The 16,535-nt window shown below is 42.6% G+C and overlaps 1 protein-coding gene across 2 annotated transcripts in view; it reads right to left on the bottom strand.

Moving 5' to 3' along the window:
• The window catches only part of MTOR (mechanistic target of rapamycin kinase), a 167,926-nt gene that overhangs the window by 15,263 nt on the left and 136,128 nt on the right, over positions 1 to 16,535 (bottom strand). For both annotated transcript variants that reach the window (XM_037828532.1, XM_037828533.1), the window contains 16 exons: positions 14,058 to 14,173; positions 13,070 to 13,187; positions 10,360 to 10,611; positions 9,542 to 9,642; positions 8,746 to 8,842; positions 8,364 to 8,462; positions 7,904 to 8,026; positions 7,534 to 7,716; positions 7,004 to 7,138; positions 6,611 to 6,785; positions 4,936 to 5,071; positions 4,140 to 4,287; positions 3,389 to 3,511; positions 2,196 to 2,278; positions 1,009 to 1,081; positions 265 to 339 (listed from right to left, as the gene is read on the bottom strand). In XM_037828532.1, the coding sequence (XP_037684460.1) occupies positions 265 to 339; positions 1,009 to 1,081; positions 2,196 to 2,278; positions 3,389 to 3,511; positions 4,140 to 4,287; positions 4,936 to 5,071; positions 6,611 to 6,785; positions 7,004 to 7,138; positions 7,534 to 7,716; positions 7,904 to 8,026; positions 8,364 to 8,462; positions 8,746 to 8,842; positions 9,542 to 9,642; positions 10,360 to 10,611; positions 13,070 to 13,187; positions 14,058 to 14,173 (2,037 nt within the window). The remainder of the gene's footprint in view (positions 1 to 264; positions 340 to 1,008; positions 1,082 to 2,195; positions 2,279 to 3,388; positions 3,512 to 4,139; positions 4,288 to 4,935; positions 5,072 to 6,610; positions 6,786 to 7,003; positions 7,139 to 7,533; positions 7,717 to 7,903; positions 8,027 to 8,363; positions 8,463 to 8,745; positions 8,843 to 9,541; positions 9,643 to 10,359; positions 10,612 to 13,069; positions 13,188 to 14,057; positions 14,174 to 16,535) is intronic.

Genomic DNA, 16,535 nt, shown 5'->3' with positions numbered 1-16,535 from the left:
GCTGGAATGTCTTGGGGCAAGGAGTCAGGGCAGGGCTATGATACATGTGAAACAAAGGTCTGATGTGAAAGTGGTAAATTCAAAGATAGAGTCAAAGACAGATCGTTTCTAACATAATGGGGAAATAACAGGTGACAATACCATTGAAATAACATGGGTCTTTTGGGGGAACTGATGAAATCTACCATACAAGTCCATCCTCAGAGAGGGTCTTAATTTGTATTGGCCCCATTCCAAAATAACTTGTTCCCAATATACACTCACCTCCATAGCATTGGTCAACATTCTTGTTAGTCTAAATGGAATCTTCTCTGGGAACTTCTCTCTGGTCATAGCAACCTAGAGTATAACAGTGGGGAAAAACCAAACCCACTGGTTAGATTGTTTTCTTTAACTGAAGCCAAGTGAAGACAGATGGATTTCTTTTGCATGCCAGCAGATACTTCAATTATAGCCTATAAATGAAGTAGATGGAGTTTTCCTGTCACAACTTGTTACAAAGGGACTTGAAAGACAACCAAAAAATAAAAAAAAAAAAGGATGATTAAAATATAGATAGATAGATATGGATAGAAAGATGGACGGACGGATGGATGGATGGATGGATGGATTAGATAGACAGGATAAGTGCCCAGACCTTCAACCATCAGGCACAGTAGAGGATAAGGGCCCCCTTCACTCAAAGAGGGAATGTGACTAGCAGCCCTTGCCACATGGCAGTTATGGTTCAATTAAAGCAAGTGTCAAAAAGCAGTGATTTTATGTGATGATACTGTGAACCACTGATTGTATACTTTGGATGGATTCTTTGGTGTGTGAATACATCTCAATAAAACTACTTAAAAAATAAAAGCAGTGATTTCATTTCTTTGACTACTGCCTTGGTAGAGGAGGCAGGAGTGAGGATAATGCATTTTGGGTTTAAGTTTGCCTAAACTGTGAGAGAAGGCTGAAAAGTGATCATCTGGGGAGGTGAGTTTTACATGGTGTTCTGGAACATGTGCTCACCTCAAAGCAGTCCCCAAAGTCGATGTGCAGGATCTTCCCACTCAGCCGGTCCAGCATCAGGTTGGATGGGTGTCTTTTGTTAAGAGAAACAGAAGAACAGATGGTGAGGGATTAATAGAGCAGCACTGATGAATAAGTTAACATGTAGGTGAAAGTCTAGGCCAGGGGTTGGCAAACTACCACCCTTAGGCCAATCCAGCCCACTAGTACTTTCGTAAATAAATCTTCATTAGAACACAGGCATACTTGTTTGTTTACATATTGTTTAAAGCTGCTTCTGTGCTCCATCAGCAGAACTGAGTAGTTGTGACAGGGATCAGATGGCTGGCAAAGCCTAAAATATTTACTATCTGGACTTTTACAGAAAAAGTTTGCCCACCCCTTGTTCTAGGCCCCAAATGAGGATTTATCTGTGTTCATCTCTTTCTGCGACAGTCATAATTTGCTTCCCCTGAGGTCTTTGGTTACATGATAAATAGTTTTCTGGCAGTGTTGGCATCTTAGAGTGGCAAGGCTTGATAATTACTACCCAGTAGCTTATCATGGGGTCTCATCTCCCTGAACCCCCTAGCCAGTCCAAGCAGGATCATCTGGCTTTTGTCAATGGGTATTCCGTACCTCATTGGCTAGGTATTTTTATTTTTTCTTAACAAGAATTTATTATTTTGGTGGGGTAAAATTATTTTTACTCCCAAAGAATTGCATGAGACATAATTCCAGGAGAAAAACAGGAGACATCAGAGAACTTATTTTTAAGTACCGTGTGTCAATTTCTGTTCAGCCAGTACAGTTGGATGAAATTATGCAAAAAATCAGAAGGATCTACTTTGCTTAGATTCAATTACAGAAACAGAATTACTCATCTTAGTATAGCGGTGACTGATACATGCTTATTGAATGAACAAAATCAATCAGATTTAATATGGCTTTTAATAAATTAAACCAACCTATAGAGAAAGCAGTACTCTTAAACTATGGTTCTTCTTCTCTTTAGTTTGATGTGTTGCTGTGTTGGCATGGGTAAGAAATAGGGGACTAAGATTGATGCTGCAAAAGAGGCCTGAAGCACAAAATGCAAGTATTTACTCACCAAGTGGTCATAAATCTCACTGGAAAACAAAATGAGACCATTCAAGAAAACTACAATGGAGAAGGAAGACTAAATGAAACAAATTATATTCACTCACCTATCTCCCAGGCCCAAAATATACCCAACCATGGACATGACCGCCAAGGAGCGGGTATAATTGGTTCTTCGGTCAAACCACACCTAGAACATAGGAGTTCACGTGAACCAAGGCTCTAGGAAGTTTAACTGATTTCAACCTAATTATACCCAAATCAGTTGTCTTTTTATATTCCATTAACAACCAGCTAGAATGTATAATGGATTAAAGAGCTCATTCACATTAAAACAAGAGTAAACTATGCCTTGGGATCAACTTAATTAGAAATGGGCAGGACTTAGATGAATACAGAAAGCAAACTCTGCTTAAGAAGATAAAGACTTGAGTAAATGAAAAGATAACCACCTAAGATTGTAAAGAAGTAACTTCCTTCCAAATTATTTGACACATTTAATGTAATTCCAATAAAGATTCAATGGTACTTTATTTTTTAGAACATGACAAAATGATCCCAAAATTTATTTGGAAGAAAACAAATGAAAATAACCAATGAAAAGAGACATATCAATAGCATGTTACATGAGGAAATATTGGCAGAGAGACCAATGAAATAGAAAGAAATCTAAGAGAACATAAGAATTTAGGGTATAATAAAAAAGGAATTTCTGAAACAGTGGAGAAAGGATGGATCATCAGGTAAATGGTGTGGTGGCTATTCATTTTGAAAAAAAATTATATCTTAATCTTAAATGACAAATTGAGTTAAAGATTTAAATGTAAAAATGAAATGTTATAATTAATACAAGAAAATATAGGTATAAAGATACATAATCTTAAAGTGGAGAGAGCCTTTTTGTAGCCAAAAGCTGAAATTTCAAAGGATTACAAATCTGATAATATCTAACTTTTAAAAATGTTTGCATATTAAAAGCAAAGCAAAACAAAAAACCCCAAACCAAAAAAGCACAGTTAAAATTAAAAAAAAAAAAACAAAAAACCAAATAAACAGGACATTTACAACAAATATGAAAAAGACTGACTATTTTTAATATGTAAACAGTTCAAATACTATGGTAAGCAATGGGAGAAATATCATGAACTACTAAATCTAAATCTGCTCAATTGATGGCTCACCCGTTATAACTTTTGTTCTAAGAGATGGTATACAATCCACAGCTAATCATAACAGGGAGGAGCCCACCAAATGTATGCCGAAGGGGAGCAGAGTACACGAGTAGCTGTGGGTGCCATACCTCGGAGCTGGGGCTCTTCAGCCACAGCAGCTTGGCCAGGTCGTCCCCGGCAGTATTGTTGACAGCGTGCTCAAACACCTCTACCTTCTGCATCAGAGTTAAGTGGTCATAGTCTGGAGCCATCTACATCAGGGCACAGCATTCAGTAAGAGAGCAGCCTAAGATAAGCCAGCTTAAATCCAGAAGGATACACGGCTCTGGGTCCAGTTGATCTGGGTTCTAATTTCCCCACCACAGCCAAAAGGAGAAGGGAAATAACAGTGCAGAAGGGAAGACTGAGTGATCACTTGGGACGAATGAGCATAGGAACTTGCTGGGCATTGGGGGGAAAGTTAGCTCTCACCTAAGCCCACTGATGTACATGAGAGCACTGGAGGTTTTAGGTAACAAGCAATTTTCTTTCTTACTACCTACACATCTACTAAACATTTCTCCATACGGTCAGTGCTTTGTAGACATTAGGTGTTTGGTAAATATATATTACCTGATAAATAATACTGTCCAGTCTCACCTAGGATGAAGAAAACTCAATCTCTGGGCTTTAGGGTCCCTTCTCTATCTTATTAAAGACTATCTCCTTTAGGACTCACTCCATTAAACCTTCTTCAATGGCTAATTCCTTCAAATAGATTTTTCAGCGACTGAAATATATAGAAGACCTAGGTAAGCAGCTCTATGCAGATTCCCTGACTTGTGAGTTTTGCCTCCAGGACACTGAAAATGTGTTGGGTTTGGCAGCCTCGTCACATACCCGCAACATGATGCGATGTTCAATGTTGAGAAGGATCTTCTTTTTCTCCCTGTAGTCCCGGATGAGGGCATGCAGTGTGTCACAGTGGGGGACCCAGCCAATGAGGCCAGAGTTGGTTGACAAAGGGATGACAGCATATCTCTGGATGCTGGGGCCCACAGGAAGGCAGGGTTATTGAACAATAAACAGAGTACACTTTTAATCAGCTCATGACAACATGCAAACTATTTTTAATGACCCCCCTGAGAGGGCTGTTGTGAGATGTGTAATGAGGGACCCTCTGTGAGAGCCCTTTGTGAAGGAAAAAGCATCACACAAGGACAAAATGCACTGACAGTACACAAGCCACATCGGCCTCCTCAGCTTGCCTCACAAATGAACTGCTTTGGGGGAACAATCAAGTGATTATTTCTAAGCCTAAAATAACCCCCCAGATTAATATTCGTGTTCTTCATAGAAGAGAAGGAACAGAGTACCAAGGGCAGGGATGGCTTTACTGGGCTTTCATCCCAGAAAGGGTAAAGTACATCGAAATCTGCAAATTTCTAGTCTATTGGCCACAAATTGCTCCATTCTGTATCCCTTAGAGATTGATAAAGGTATTTCCCCAGGAGACAACACCATAAATTCTGGAGAATTTTTCTTTTTGTGTTTGACACCTTGGCAACTGATGACTTCCTGCCAGGTACATAGTTTTATAACTTACTTCATCAAGGTACTTGACTACATGGGACAGATACAGGAAAAAGCTGGAAGACTTCTGAAATAACTGCTGTTTTTATGATGTCCTGATTACCTGAGGTTTTTCCGAAGAGACGTTGGGTCATTGGCCAGAAGGGTGTTCACCAGGCCAAAGAGCTGCATGACGCGTTCATCTTGCCGCAGATCTTCATGGCCCTTCAGGAGGAAAACAAACTCGTGCCCATTGCTACCTGTGAGGGATGGTAAAAGTGATTAGTGTAGACCAGAGGCTCTCAAACCCTTCAGCTGTTAGACCACCACTGTATTAAAAGATCCTACAGAGCACATATACCTTACTTAATCCTACTTTCCCTATAAAAAGAAACAAACATTCCCTAGCATTGATGAAAAGTATGCAGCCCCATGAGGTGTTCAAATTAAAAAGATAAAAACAACATAAAAAAGCTCTCTCTGCCTTTGAAGACCAGGAATCAATGCACAGACATTGTCATTCCACATATTTCTCCCCTGGATCCACTCTCCGCTCTTCCCTGTCCTGCTCTGTCCTGAGAAGCCTGACCTCTACGGAACATATCACTTGGGCTTCCAGGTGGGCTTGGCCAATGGGGGCCCTGACAGGCAGTCAACGGGCAGGAAGAGGGCAAGGTTATGGTATCTGCCCCCCACAACTTGCCTGGTTACAGTTTTGGAAGGAGCTACGTCCCTCTGTCTAGGCTACAGCTTCTGTGGGTTGGCCCCTCTTTTAAGGCTAGAGTTCTCATTGGGTTTCAGCAGCACCAATCTCTCCTTACCCTTTCAGGACTGGAGGGTGGGGGTAAGAGGTAAGTAATAGCCTCTCACTATTGCTTGTTCCTGGGGACTTCCTCGTTGGGTCTCTTAACTTTGCTCACACCTCTGGAAACAGTTCCTTCGCTGAATTTCTCTTAATTTAACAATGACAAGAATCTGATGGACACACGTCTTAGTAGTGGAAGATACCAGGCCATGGAGAGACAATCACCTGGGGCCCTCTGTTAAGATGTGTTCGTGTTGGTGTATAATCACTGCATTTAGAAAACATGAAGCATTACCCAGAAGGCGAGACCCAAAGTGGCACCAGAGTACTCCGGCCTACCCAAACCATGCCAGATGGTAACACTCAACCACAAGGGGACATTCCAGAGGCCCTCTGTTTAACAAATCTCACTGTGAGACCATCTTAAATCTCCCCTAACTCCTTTCTACTTCTATTTGTTAATTTTTTTTTAACTTTATCAAAAAATTAAAAAAAACCCACAAAAAATATTTCAAACACAACAAAACATTTGTTAATTATACACAATCATTTCCCACAAAGAGAGAATGTAATGGTAAAAAAGAATATTCAAGAGCCTAGAAGCTCTTTCTTCAAAGTAGCTTGTCACCTTCCCCATTTTGTCCAGATGCCTCTATGCTGTCCCCATCAGTTTCCCATACCTGTCCACCATAATCAACTCTCTGCATTATAGACCCTTATAATTCTTACCCACCTGTTCTTGTGCATTATCATGAAGTGTCACTTAAACAAGCACAACTATATGAATGAACTAAGAGTCCCAGAGAGGCTGGAACAAACGGAAATTCACTTGTCCTCTATTCCTCTCTCAATCAACATGGGAGAGGTGTAGCATAGGGAAGTCAGTAATGTGTGTGAGCAAGCAATAATTTCAGAGGGCACATTAGGGGGATATAGGTGGTTCAGCCCGGGTGGGCAGGTGAGGCAGGTGGCATAAGTGCCCACTGGTGCTTACCCATGAGTGTTAACTTCCGGGGCCTCTGCTTGGATGTGATGACTTGCAAAGACGGTGCTATGGACTGAATGCGGATGATTGGCTGGTTGGGGTCATATGTTCCTGGCACGGCCAACTCAAGGTCCCGGCACATCAGAAGTTTTGGGGAGACATACTGCAGCTCTAAGGATGTGAGCTGTGAATAATTACCAAAGGATTTAGTTTTCTGCCTCCGGGGAGGAATTCAAATGCACTTTCAGTATTTTTCAGTGGTTTGCTAATTGCAATTACTTGTGCTAATGTCTGCAGACAGAAGTGAAACCAGATGCTTCTGAATTAATGTCAGCATGTTCACAAATAGTAAAACAGAAAGGACTATGATAGTTAACCTGGTAAGAACATTGAAGATCCTACCTGAGGAAGCTGCTTTGAGATTCGTCTGAACACATGATAATAGAGGTCCCAGGCTTGGGTAAGGTCCTTAACATTCCCTGATTTCATGTACTTTCTGCACCACTCTTGGGCTTCCATTAAATCTCGACCATATGCCTGACAGAGAAAACAGGGGAAATTTGCAAAAGGTCAAGGTGTTGACTAAGCCACAAGACCAAATCCCCATATAGCAGAAATTCTTATGACTGGAATGTGTCAGCGCAAAATTGGTTAGCAAGAGAAGCTTTGCAGTTCTCTAGTCCTGGAGCTTCCCAATTCTTGGCATGGTGTATTAGGTAGGGTAAGGCTAGAGGAGAGATGGACTGACTTTTGAAGGTCTTTGCGGTTTTCCAAGTGAATTTTTAGGAGGGTTCTTGTAACTTAATTCCAGTTAAATTTCTGGTGTTTCCGTATCCCTGAGTCCATTTTATTAAAGTCAGTAGAAAAGCCAGAAGGAGAGGAGCCTGATAAAGGCTCTGTGTGATGTTATGTCATGCTTTTCCATCCCATACCTGATTAAAGGAGGTTTCCTTCAGAGTCTGGGGTCCCCGTTCCATCATGGCATGCAGTGGTTCCAGCACTTCAAACATGCCCTTCACATTTCTCTCCCCAAAGTACAAACGAGAGGCCTCTTCCAGGCCTTCATGCCACATCTCATGCCAGAGAATGGCTACTCGGATCAGCTCCTCACTGACCTGCATCAAAGAGGGGAAGCACCAAGAAAAAGCTAAATTCAGAAATGTCTCTTTTGGAGAAATAGGAGGTATTCCTTATGGCAGCCAAAGGGAGTATGCAGCATTGTCTCGAGGAAGAAAAATGTCTCACTCTAGACCTTTGGTCAGGTGACGGGGCCAGTGAAATCCCTGCAGGCCCCAGACTTACCATCATGGCCTGCTGAACCAGGGTGTTACTGTGCTCGCACATGTTCTTCAGAATCTTGTTGGCTGCGTTGTGACGGGCTGTCGTGGTAGACTTGGAAGCCACGGTCAAAGGGTAGATGAGGGCCTGGCACAAACACAAAGGGAACATTTACAAACAGATGAGTGAAAGGAGCCTGACACTAATTTTAAGGAGGATGACAAAAGAAATGGCGAGTATCATATTAACACTCATGTGAGTCTACCAGGAAGGGGTTAGTCAATTTCGAAGGGAACTCTTTCTTTTCAGGAAGGCCCCTGGGCCACTAGGACTGTCGGCTGGGCAGACCTTCCTGGGGGTAGGACGGAATGCTTGGCTTCCAGTTCCTGGACGTGTGTCTCCTGAGCAGCTGTAGGAAAGGCTGAACACCAAAGCAAAAGGTTGGTGGTTAGACCAGAAACTTCCCCAGGGTGTGTCCCCATACCTGCGGGTGGTACCGACCAATGTCTGTGAGCAGCTGGTGAATGAGACGTCCCACCAAGGGCCTGGGTGTATCAATTCTTGCAATGAGCTGAGGTATAACCTGGAATTCAAAAAGGCACAGCATGTAGCAGATGAGACATGGAAACGACTCTAGTTATTCTAGGTAAAGACCAGCTCTTGTAACTTGTTTTGGTTTGTATTGTGAGGCTTTGAGATGGTTTACTGCCTTTAGTTCTGTAAAAGAAACTAAAGAAAACATGGAGTCTTGACTATGTGGCTGACCCCTGTTTCCTTACCAGTGTACAATGCACGTGGCCTTGCTACTCTGAACCCTGCATGATTCCAAGAGGAGACACAAGGGAGAGACCCTCATCCATCCTCACCTGTAACCACGTATCAATCTGGATCGCTTTGACCCCTTCCACCAAAGCTTCATTTACATCTGGCCAGTGACCATAATCAAACCATAAAGTGAGGACTCTGGAAAAGAAAATGAGAGTCACAGAAATGTAATTTCCCAGTTTTTGTTTGTTTGATTTTCCTCTTTAAGGCTCTTGAGAAGAACTGGCAGGGATTCAGATCAGTGGTTCTCAAATGTGTTTGGTCTCCGGACCACTTGGGAGGGGGTGGGTGGTGATGATCAGCAGTACTCTTGACTAAATCCCATAAGGATCATCTTAATTGAATGATTATTACATTCCAGAAGATGTAGAGGGACCACTATGGCATAAACTCAGAAATCTAACAGAGGAACCCATAGATAACCCTTTGAGAACCACGAATCATTGTACATATAGAAAGAGTCGCCTATAGAACAGTGCCCCAAATGAAGGAGACCCGCCCATGTCACCTAAAACCTCTGGACTGCTTTGTCCCATTTGTTTAGACCTCTCAAAGTGACCTCTCAGAGTCAAGGAGATTTCAGAAATACTGTAAGAAACATATGGACTTGTTAGTCCCTATATAATAAAGCATACTTGAAAAGTCCCTGTCCCACTTCTTCTCCTTAATCTTTGCAGATTTCACCCAGACAGGTGCGATCTGGTCAGCAATTACACCTCAAACTGCAGTTCAAAGAAAGACCCATACACTGCTCCTGGGTGTGGGTGGGGAAAGGAAAGAGGACCTCTGTGTAACTTCTGTGTCCTGCCATTAATACAGTCTTCCCTTCCCTGATACCTGAGTGTATCCTGGAGGTTGTTGCCTCGTGACAAAGAGATAGAACGGAAGAAGCCTTGGACGGCAGGAACTGTGTACATCAAGAGGGTCTTGGACAAATCCTGTTGGAACACGTATGTGTTAGTGGCACTCTTGCTCAGCTTTCTCACTGGTAAAAGGAGCAGACCAGCATACTGATAGTAGCAACCTCAGAGGGTGATTATGAAGATTAAATCATTTAAGGCATAGAAAGCCTTTAGGCCAGTACCTGGCCCATGATAAACACTCAATAAATGGTAATTCTGTCATAACTGTCATTAACTTGGGCTAACAGTGACTTCCTGAACAGAACTGCAGGAAGAGATGGGGATGAGGCTCTGAACATGCTGACCTCTGGGCCTGCCAGCTGCCCCAGTGCATTCTGAGCTGACAGCCCAAGGGGAGAGGGAAGGGGGGGAGAGAAAAGCAGAGGATGGAGCCGCCAGGTCCCATCCTCAGAGTAGACCCGCAGATGTGCATGGCTGGCTGGCCACCCACACACAGGTGCAGCACATTCAGAGAATGAGTTTATTCACGTGGGAAGCAAAACAAGGAACTTGCTGTTCAGCTCAGGGGGTACATCACCTCCCCAAACAGAAATACACATACACAAAACATTGTCTCAAGCAATGCTAGAATGTCTCAAGCAATGCTGGGATGGCAAAAAAGCAGTGTTCTCTAGCCTCGTCTGGCACTTCAGAGTAAACCCTCAGGTTCCTTTAAGCTGAACACCTATTCTATTTCTCAGAGTGCCTGGTGCCTGGGTCAGTTCTTATGGAGGAAGAGCAAGGGAAGGGTACCTCAGTGACCTTCTTCTGCAGAGGAGATGGGGTGGGGCTGTTTTCGTTGCTCTCGGCCTCGCTCTCGCTGTTACTTCCCTCAGTGCTGGTGGCGGCAGCAGAAGCAGTGGCAGCTGTGGTGGTGGCAGTGGTGGTGTTGGTAATGTTGGCCCCACTGGTGTGACGCAGCTTTTTCTTCTCGTCACGGGCTTGGTTCTGATGTTTGTAGTGTAGCACGGCTTCAAAGTTCATCACTGCCCATGCATGCCAGGCCTGGGTGGGGAGGGAGTCAATGACAGACAGCAGGGCTGGGACCAACAGCCAGCATACTGGCTTAGAGGTGCAGGGCAAAGCTGAGGAAGAGCTCTGGGACTGCCCTTACTTCTCAGCCATTAGCAGAGTAAAACTTCACTTAAATTAAAAATACTCAGGAATGGGGCGTTTCACTAAATTCACTGTGATTCATTCATTCTGTGGAATTCTTGCTATAAAGGTTCTGTGGGACGTGCTGTGAGGGGAGGGAGGATTCAAAAGGAGTGAGATGCAATCCTTGCCTCAACGGATCTTCTAATCTAGCAGGAGAGCTCATTCACAAACCTAGAGCCCCAAACACTATGCAAGGCAGGATGCCCCTGGGACAGTAAGAGACAGACAAAGAGAATGCTGAGAGGGAAGGTTTAATTCTACCAGGGACAGGGATTGAGAAAGCTCCATACAGAGAGGATTGAGGGTGGGTTTTGAAGAGCAGGCTAAGATGGGGCAAGGAGGGTACAAGAGAGAGGGCAGCACAGCCTCCTGAGAAGGGAAAGAAGAGGAACAAATACAAGAGGTGAGCAAGTACAGGACAGTTCATAGGGAACATGAAATGAACTGACCTGGTGGAAGCTTAAGTACACGCAGAAGAGTAGTGAAAAGAAAGAATAGCCTAACGGCTTGGGTCAGATTCTGGAGGAGCAGGCATGTTATGCCATTCTGTAGGAAACAGAGCTTCACTGGGTTTAAAGATTCCTTTGGTAGCAGTCTATAAAGCAGATTATATAAGAGAGCAGAGACTGGGAGTAAGCAGCCAGTTGTTACGATATTTCATGGCCTGGCAATAATGACAGTGTGAAAGGAAAAACACTGACGGTGAAAAGGCAACAAGGGGGGTGAATCTCATGCATCTGTCTAGGCCTAACACCTGGCCTGTGGCCTGACAGAGCCAGTGCTCACTGACTGATGGAAGAAAGCTGCTGGAGCTTATTTGGACGTAGGAGGAACTACTCACGTCTCTGGGGTGCATAGCCACAGCGACTCTTTAGTATACCACTGCCTGGTGTGGGAAGCATGATGCAGAGTGTGATTTCGGACCTGGTAACTCTGCAGTGATGGCAGGACATTACCTAATGCACTAGGAATTGAACTTTCTGGATAACCAGGAGATTCCCTTGTGCCTCTTGCTAAAAATCCTTTCTAAATTTCTATCTAAACAGAGTAATAATTAACCTTTACTTGATGAGTAAGAATTCTACAATGATCCAGTTCCAATTCTGTTGATTCAGCAAACACCTCTATACAGGCACTGAGCTGCAGACATGGCACGCAAGACATAAACACCCTGCGCACACACAGCATCACAACTTGGATGGCAGAAGACAGCACACAACCAAAAGGACCCATGCTAGGAAATGCTTTTAAAAACTAAAAACAAAATTCCTGGAACCAATTTTTTTCTTGTGGTTTGTTTCTTTCCAAGAAGTTGAATGAAAAAAGTAATTCTGGTTAGGAAACAGTTCTGATAAGAAATATTTCAGCTAATTAAGGGTTACTGAATTTATTTTTTTCAGCCTAGGACACACAGCTGTGCTAGAGAGGGTGATTATTGCTGCTATCACTAAATGAGTAGTTTTTGGACTAGAATGAAGCATGCTTAAACCAGGATAAGATGTTTTGTTGTAAATGCTTCTGTGGTCTTAAGATGTATGTTTTGAATCCAGAGGGCTTTATTCACAAAGTATTAGCAAGTTAAGGAGATTCTGGAAAGAAATCAATGACATCTGCTATACCAAGCAGCCAGTACCAGAAGAAGGTCTCTCAGAAAAGAAGCAACAAAACAAAACAAAACAAAACAAAAAAACAAAAAAACAAAAAACCCAGGTGTTCTCGCTCTAAAGATGTAGACTTCCAAGAAACTCTCCTCCATCAGTGAATAACATCTTTCATATATTTTCTAATTCTCACTGATAATCTTTTTGAAAACTTTCCTGTAACATAACAGGATGTTACTCAGGCTCTTCCAAAAACACGACAAAGTTCTTAGACTGAGGGGCAGGAAGGGCTGGAAACCAAAAAGATGCTGGGAAGGAGAAGATGACCCAAGGGAAGATAAGTTTCCAGAGAGGAACCACATATCCAGATGCTCCTAGGAAAACAGGCAGCTGAGAGTCTATAAGACAGCAGCAATCCACTAAGCTCAGTACACACATGGTGTAATAAGTATTTCTCAAATAAAAGAATCAATCAATCTTTCTGGATCAATTAAACTTGTAAGGAGAAACCTGGGCTTCTTGGGCCTCTGACAGATGAGCTCCAGGTACTCAAAGAAGCACATTTACAATATCAGGCCAACTCCACAAAGGCTTAGCTGTAGACTTTGGTGACAAAGGAGGACACAGACAAGGCTCAAGGTGTTGGGTCTGACTGTGCAGAAAGGCAAGGCTGTGCCCCCTGCCTGCTCCCGTTCCTGGGTTACCTTGTACCAGCTGCGGTCGTGCTCCGTGGCGGCACTGTAATACTGCAGGACTTTGGGGATTGTGCTCTCGTTGATGCCCTGCAGGTTCAGCTGCCACTCCCCAAGTTTCAGGAAACATCTAAAAACAGAGAAAGAAGCCCCCATGTTGTTCCTTCCTCAAAAGAGCTCCCCCGAGGAAAGCAATGATTTATGTTAGGGGGGCACGAAAGTCCTTTTGGTATTTACTCTTGTCCTTGGGAAATAACAGGATGGACCCCTAGGATATCCAACCACATGGAAGGAAAGAGACAGACTTTTGGGATAAAATTTTAAAGTATTATTTCTTCTTCTTGACCTTTGTTTTTGAATGACAGCATAAACTGGGTACCTGTCTGTATGGCCCTATCTATCCTAAATCGAATTTCTGTGGGTGGAAGCTATAAAGAGTAATTTTTATTATTGACTGCTATATGGATTCTCCTTTACTTTTCCCTTCTCCTCCATTTTTTAAAAAATCATGATAATATTAATAGTTAACATTTACTGATCACTTAGTGTGTTCCAGGTATTGTTCTAAATGCTTGATATTGTCTTCTTTCTGTTTAATCCTCATACCTCCCTCCATCACCCTGGGAAGTAGGAACTTTTACTATTCTCATTTTATATGATGAGGAAACTGAGGTAAACAGAGCTTAAGTAACTTATCTAAATTAGCAGCATATCTGGAATTTGAAGATAAGGGGCCCAAGTCTAGAGCCAGAACTCTGAATCAAGGGAGGCTTAGGAACTAAGTCAGACACCAGGAGGAGAATAGCACACAGATACTCTTGGGCTGCTGAACCCTGGGAAAATAAATGGCAGAGACTTTGGAAAGCATGATTTTATGGTGCCCGGGACCCCTACTGGAAATGGTGAGTGAGGCATAAGGAACTAGCTACCCCTTACTGTAGCGGCTGCTGGGATGGCAGGGCTAGAATGCGACCAGCTCCAGGCTGGTGTGGGAGCTCACCGGGCCATGAGCTTGTGCAGCTCCTGCTTGTGCTGCTGGTCCTCAGTAGCAATGGCATGCTGGGCCTGCTGCTGCATGGTCTGGACAAAGTGCTGCATGTGCTGGAAGGCATCAATCTGGAGCAGGACAGAGGCACAGGAAGCCACTTGGCATGCGGCCCAATCTCACAGGAGACTACTGTTCATCTAACAGGCATGCGAGCTACCCCCTCTCCAAACAGAAAACCCTAGAACACAGGGAGGACCCAGTAGGACAGAGAACCAGAGCATGGTGCTGGGAGAGGGCTAGGTTTTTCAAGAAGATTCATGATTTACTTCAACTCAAGTCTTAGCTCTCCTTTGCTAACTGTAATTACTAGTTTAACAACTTTGGAAAATCTACTTGCCTGGCTACCTCAAATAACAATTCAGATGAAATAACTTGAAACAACTTCTTACTTCACTGTCATTGTATTGCCCTGGGGAAATTAGGCTTATGGGGAATTGTTTTGGGCTAGTAAAATTTTAGTATGTGTTTAAAACACTGACACCTTAGACACACCCACATAACCAAAGCTACAGATTTAAAAATTGGAGAGAACTCTCAGAATCCAAACAAGAACACTGAGGTGAGGTGAGGTGAAGCCCATGATACATCCAAGTGAAAGAGGGGTAAGACATTAGCTAAGCAAACATCTAGTTGAACAGGGTGGTTTAGGAGCAAAATCTTTAGAGGATTCTCCAACAGTAGATCTAATTACAATATTGGATTTTATACAAAGTGAGCAGAAGGCATTTGGGGTAGAATAGATCTGTGAAGTAGGAAAGAACACAGACATAGGGCTACAGACCTGGGAATAAGTTAAAGCCATTTGTATAAGCCTGACACATCCTGACACATCACCATCTTGATAAATGGGGTCAATACTATTTGTAAAAGGCTTCGAAGATGGAGGTAAGAGTGCACAAACATCAAAAGTTCAAATGGAAAAATGGTGAGATCTAAATCCACTAAGAGGGAGGGGAAACATGTCAAAGTATGAAAAAGGGTTATATATCCTTTGCTGAGGAAAAGGAGGAAAAAAATCAACAATTCAAATAAGTAAGGTCATAAAGGTTTTCTCATATTTCCTTATAGTGAATCATATAAGAGTTTTTTGTTTGTTTGTTTTTTAAATATAAATATGTGGTTGCCTCAATGATGATGGCCTTGAAGAAGAATGAAACTCCCTGGCTTGGGGGTCAGGACCAATCTCAGAGCCTTTTCAATGTAAGAGGTTAATTGGCATCAAGATGTAGGGTTTAACCCACAGCCAGAATGATGTGACAAACAATTTACCAGGCAGCTAATCCATGCACGAGGACAGGTAGATACACAGATGTGTCAATAGTTAACAAGACACCCATCTCCCTGAGATATCTGCCTTCGCAGAGTTTCATTCATTTCTCACCACTGGCTTTGAAAAATGAACTACATTAGCATCTCACACCTGGGAAGTGATAGATGTTCCTTCAGCTTTTCTTTTGAAAACTTTTAAAGCATATATATGTATACGAATTAGGAGGCTGTTCTAAAAAGATCAATCACTAAAAAGGTGACTGGTAACTCAGTGTGATCAGTGTGTACATCAAGCAGGTAGGAACTAAAGTAGGAATTCTAATGCCAGGTGCTTTTCAGAGCCAATAAACTGTGTTACTGACAGTCTGGACCCCAAGTTTAAACTCTTTTTTCTGTGAACTTAAAGGCCTGAGCAGAAAATAAATTAAAATCGGGGGAGGCTGGGTATTATTTTGGATTTTAAGCCCAATATTAAGTTTATCCAGCATGGGAGAATCTTTTATCTTTCTAATTTATAGCATGGATGTAAATTATTTTCAAGGAATTGAAAATGCTTTATTAAAAACTCCTCCATTTTCAGGAAATAAGGAGAAGAAATGATTACTCTTACAGATGAAGGACTAGTCACTTGGAGGAAGGAGCTTTTCAAAGGCCTCAAGAGTTTAAGCTGGGCATAGGACTCCTGGTTCTTGAATGCCTGGGCAGTGTGTGGGTAAGAATAGTGTTCTTAGTTTAGTGAAATTTCACTGAGGGACCTGCCTGTCTCTAGATTATGTAATTTGTCTTGCCGAAGAAAATGCTATACATATACCTATTCCTTGGTGTCCTTCTGCAGAACAGTCTGTCTTTTTCCAAACATTTTAATTTATTCTAGGCAGGGCAGAGATTAAGATCTTTGTTTACAGTGGAGGGAACTTAAGCTCAGAAAAATAAAGTGATTTGGTCAGGAGCACAATTATTATTAAGTAGTATTCTTCAGGCAGTTCCTAAGCTATGAAGATGTGCCATCTCTGGCTTTGGTCTTGAAGCCCAAGCACCTAACTTTAAATAGGCTTCTTAACTTTCAATCCATGTGGTTTTAGGGCATCCTACCAGAATCTGGGTTCCTGAGAAAAAGCTCTACTCCAGGGAGGAGTTGGGCTATGGTCATATGTTGAAATA

This window comes from Choloepus didactylus, chromosome 2 (genome assembly GCF_015220235.1).
Source record: "Choloepus didactylus isolate mChoDid1 chromosome 2, mChoDid1.pri, whole genome shotgun sequence".
NCBI lineage: Eukaryota > Metazoa > Chordata > Mammalia > Pilosa > Megalonychidae > Choloepus > Choloepus didactylus.
This window is presented reverse-complemented; position numbering and strand designations above follow the sequence as displayed.